The sequence below is a fragment of the Scomber japonicus genome, chromosome 23 (genome assembly GCF_027409825.1).
Source record: "Scomber japonicus isolate fScoJap1 chromosome 23, fScoJap1.pri, whole genome shotgun sequence".
Lineage (NCBI taxonomy): Eukaryota > Metazoa > Chordata > Actinopteri > Scombriformes > Scombridae > Scomber > Scomber japonicus.
The window spans coordinates 26253266-26258213 of NC_070600.1; the positions used below are offsets into that span (position 1 = coordinate 26253266).

At 42.5% G+C, this 4948-nt stretch overlaps 1 protein-coding gene across 1 annotated transcript; it reads left to right on the forward strand.

The window, feature by feature from the left end:
* Positions 1-1004: 1004 nt before the first annotated feature.
* On the forward strand, positions 1005-2252 carry LOC128353176 (T-cell ecto-ADP-ribosyltransferase 2-like). The gene is made up of 2 exons (XM_053313853.1): positions 1005-1079; positions 1286-2252. The coding sequence occupies exons 1-2, from the start codon at positions 1005-1007 to the stop codon at positions 2003-2005; spliced, it is 795 nt and encodes a 264-aa protein (XP_053169828.1). The 3' UTR covers positions 2006-2252.
* Positions 2253-4948: the final 2696 nt, after the last annotated feature.

Genomic DNA, 4948 nt, shown 5'->3' on the forward strand with positions numbered 1-4948 from the left:
TTCTGAGGCAACGGGAGCTGGAGATCTCTTCCAGGGACTGTAGAGGGCAGCCAATAATCCTCCTGACTGTGTTTATGACTCTCTGCAGAGTCTTCCTGTCTGCAGCCGAGCTCCACGCTGTGATGCAGAATGTGAGAACGCTCTCAATCGAAGAGCGATAGGGTTAGGGTTAGGCTGGTATGAGATGCAGTGACAGATGGTCAGACTGGCCTACATGTGGCTGTGGCACTGCTCTGTATGCATGTTTGATGTTAAATATACATGATCTAGTATATTCTTCTCCCTGGTGGAACATTTCACATATTGGGTGAAATTGGGAAGAACAGACTTTAGGCTTGCCTGATTAAAAATCACCAGCTATTATGTTTAGCCCGTCAGGATGAGCCCTCTGCTGGTTGCTAATGGCTCTGTGAAGGTTTGTGTCTACTTTGAAGACTGATACACAAGCTTTACTTGGCAGAGTTTACCAGGATGAAACATCAGACTCAACAAAATACATACAAAAAAGCACAAAACAGGAGAGCTAAGAGCCGCTGCACAACAATGTGCCACCATTAGCCAATGATCCAGCCTGCTGGTCCTGCTGGTCTCTGGACAGGCCAACTTTAACTCTCTCCTCCCAGACCTGGATCAGAGCCTCACTGAGCTCCTGCACAGTCCTGTCTACTCAGGAGGAACCAGGACACACTGCACCAGGAGACGATAACGTGAAATCATTTGGACTTAATAATACACAGAAACATATCTTCTAAATAATAAACAGCAGAATAATCACTGAGGTCTGGATTCTCTCTAAACAGCTTCACAGAAACTTGACTCTTTCTACATAAACTGAAATTAATCTGGACATTTTATTCACACCTTACAAAAGCTGAACAGAAAGGATAAGAAATATGATCATTTGATGGATCCTCGATGTTAATAAGATGATATTTGAATAACAGGTTATAGAACTGAAATGTATTGTGTGTTCATGTTGTACAGCTGTTCTCCTGACTGCAGAGATGAAGTGTTCATACCTAATCGCTGGAGGAGCTGTTCTTACTGTCGGACTTTCAGTCCTCATCTGGTGGTTTGTGGTGAGTAGCGCTTCCTGTTAACAGTGTGGGACATTTTTACATTTACTTTCCTCTCATCATGTGTGAGATTTTTACACACAAAACATTTAGACTTCAACCTGGATTCACTGCTGTACTTTATATGACTGTCATTTCAAGTTACGTTGAATAAATCATAACATCTTTGTTGTGTAACTTCACCTGTTCTTTCTTCTTCTGCTCTCCAGAGTGATCATTCTGCTCCACCTCCAAATAAATCCTATCGACTCAGCATGGTTCCTGAAGCTGTTGATGACATGTACGACGGCTGCAAAGGGGAAATGGAGAAGGTCAACCACAAATTCTTCAAAGAAGAGTTTGTGGGAACATTTAAAGATGCCTGGGAACATGCAGAAGGATGTTCAAACAAACGACCAAACGCAGAAGATAAGGCTCTCACCAAGATCCACATGCAGGCAATCTGTGCTTATACATCTAACATTACTTATGATCAATTCAATACAGCAGTCCGGACCGGTAAGAACATCTACGGCAGCTCCTTCAGATTCCACTATTTACATTTCTGGCTGACTTCTGCCATACAGATCCTGAATAACAATCAACGCTGTCACATTACTTATAGAAAAACCAAATCTGTCTTCAGCGGCAACGTTAGCGACATCATCCGGTTTGGTTCGTTTGCCTCCAGCTCTTTCAGAACAAACCTTACAAAATATGGTAATGAGACCTGCTTTCAGATAGAGACGTGTTCAGGAGCCTATCTGAAGGATTATCCAGATAGTGGAACAGATGAGGAGGAAGTACTCATCCCTCCCTATGAAACATTCAAGATAACCCAAATTATTGAAGGTCAGGGTAAATATAAACCTCTGTCTGACTGTAGGAAGGTTTTTATTTTGAAAAGTGAAGGAGTTAAAAGTGAGCTAAACTGCAAAGCTGCAAACTAATGAGAGCAGAGTTTAGTCCAACTGATGCAGAACATGTAATAAAATGAGTTCAGTTGTGTAAACTTGATAAATCAATAAATAAATGTATAAATCATTAAAGTGCTGTAGTGAAGTCAGTGACGGAGCATCACAGCACCATCTATGACTGTGTGCAGGATTTACATTGATGTCTATGTGCAGCAGACTGTATGTCTGGATGGGATCAATACATGTGTGACATCACAAACATCTGGATCTTCTCTCTTTACATTTTAGTTAATTAATTAATTTTTATTTTCATGCTGTTTGTGTTTTTATTTCATTTGAACGTTTGATTGATGTTGCAGTGGATAGATAGATAGATAGATATTTTATAGTAACATTGGTTCTTTGATGGTGTAAGAGTTCATGATTACTGAGATATGATGTGTGGGTGAAGGTCTCCCCCTGCTGGCCTTTAATATGTATTGCATCTGTGGTGGGGAGACCCTAACCCAGAGACCCTAACCCTCCCCCTGCTGGCCTTTAATATGTATTGCATCTGTGGTGGGGAGACCCTAACCCAGAGACCCTAACCCTCCCCCTGCTGGCCTTTAATATGTATTGCATCTGTGGTGGGGAGACCCTAACCCTCCCCCTGCTGGCCTTTAATATGTATTGCATCTGTGGTGGGGAGACCCTAACCCTCCCCCTGCTGGCCTTTAATATGTATTGCATCTGTGGTGGGGAGGTGGGAATAAATGAATGAGTAACTGGAGACAGGTGTGTTGAACTCATGATGAGAAGGAGAGATCAGTGATGAGCTCTTTGTTATTTAGTAAGGACAAACTTTCACTTTGTGTTTCTGATACTGAACCATTCTAAAAATAAATGGATGTGATGCAACGTAACAGAGATCTGTGTGACTGTTTGAAACAACACTCTATATTCCTTTAAAATCAGATCAGGGTATGAACACATGTAGTTGGTATCTGGAAACAACTGATATGTTTTCATGTGTTTTTGCCTTTCATCTCCAGGAAAACTGTTTTTAGGTCTCTGAAAACGATCATTTCTGAAAAGTGTTTGTGTTCCTGAACATCACAGTATGGGACAGAAAGAGCATCGATGTCAGGTGTGTAATCTTTCTTTGGGCTTTATGTGGTGTGTTTGTTATTTGTGTAGATGAAAACTTTTATTTTACGATGTTATTATTGAAAATGTCTACGTGTATACATGGCCTAAGAAGACACTAGCGACCCTGATGACTTCAGTCCTCACAACACGCTGACTGAATGAATAAAACACCAGGATTAGCATAGCATGGCTGTTAGCATAGCATGGCTGTTAGCCTGCGTCTGCTAATTTATGCTCCTCTGCTTTCATGCAACCGAGTCCCGGCTAGATTCAGCCAGGATGATCGGAAAATCCCGGCTTCATAGGTTTTGTGCAACAGCCTGAGCTCTGTGTAAAGAGCCTTTACATGACTTCTGTTGTGATTTGGTGTTTTATAAATAAAGATTGATTGATCCACATTGTCACACAGTGCAGAGCAGTTAGACCCAAACGCAGAGACTGCTGAGCAAAGCTGAAGAAGAACTTTATTGTAGGACTGAGCAGGCAAGACACAAAGTGACTGAAGCTAAAAGAGCGCAGAGCAAACAGAACAAACTGAACCTTAAATACACAAGAGCTGATAACAAACAGGACGAGAGATCAAATGAACAATCAAACTGTTTCTATATTTAAATATAAGTATAAATACCTTTAATGTCATTGTGCAGAAAATGAATTCATTTCTCCATTTATTAATATGCTAAATCATGTCTGTCTTTGTTAAAGAGCATAATATAATTTAATTTTAACTGTGTGAACATCAGGTAAAGTTCTGGGAGTTGTGATCATTTTAATTGGGCTTACACCTCCGCTCTGATACGTCTACTTATAATCTGTCTGTGAGGAAACCAACGAAGGCACGAAGACACAGGAAGTACAGGTAACAGAACACACACAAGGAGAAAACCTTTCAAAATAAAAGAGGAAGTAAGACACACACTGATAGCTCAGGCAGGAAGTGACAGATGTGGTCATGGTACTTTAGACACTAATATAAGCAGCAAGGCCTCAACACAGTGGAAACAGCCTCTAACACTTTTAGAGTGAACTTGGCCTCTTTAGTTCTTTAAAGAAACGTCTTCTCTTTTAATGATCTACCTCCAGATCTCTGGCTCTGCACAGGAAACATCACTAGAACCAGGAAGAAAGAAAAAACCCTCTTTTATTATTTCTTATGAACATTGATGATGTGCTTTTACTCTGAAAGTACCGATCCCCCCTCTGTAGGGTTCTGAGTGTTTAAAGAGGAACGTTGCAGGCCTGAGATTCACACTCGACTAGAATCTTAATGTTAATGAAACAAAACAATATGATATCCTCTCTTCCTCTCTCTACACCAAACCTACACATAGTTTACATTTAATTTCTGATCTAAAACAAAACGCTGACTCACTCGAGCTGCATCACTTTATGAAACTCTGCAACACACATGCATCCCTCTGGTCACGTGTGTAATGACTGACAGCTCTACACTCCCTCTGCTGGAGCCCTGCAGTAACTACACCACCTCTCCCTCTGCTGGAGCCCTGCAGTAACTACACCACCTCTCCCTCTGCTGGAGCCCTGCAGTAACTACACCACCACCTCTCCCTCTGCTGGAGCCGTGCAGTAACTACACCACCGCTCCCTCTGCTGGAGCCCTGCAGTAACTACACCACCACCGCTCCCTCTGCTGGAGCCCTGCAGTAACTACACCACCGCTCCCTCTGCTGGAGGCCTGCAGTAACTACACCACCGCTCCTTCTGCTGGAGCCCTGCAGTAACTACACCACCGCTCCCTCTGCTGGAGCCCTGCAGTAACTACACCACCACCGCTCCCCCTGCTGGAGCCCTGCAGTAACTACACCACCACTCCCTCTGCTGGAGCCC

Bases quoted from the DNA above. Each gene is read 5' to 3' on its own strand.
- LOC128353176 (XM_053313853.1), top strand. From the start codon at position 1,005: ATGAAGTGTTCATACCTAATCGCTGGAGGAGCTGTTCTTACTGTCGGA. The intron at 1,080-1,285 runs GTGAGTAGCGCT...TCTGCTCTCCAG, and splicing joins TCCTCATCTGGTGGTTTGTG to AGTGATCATTCTGCTCCACC.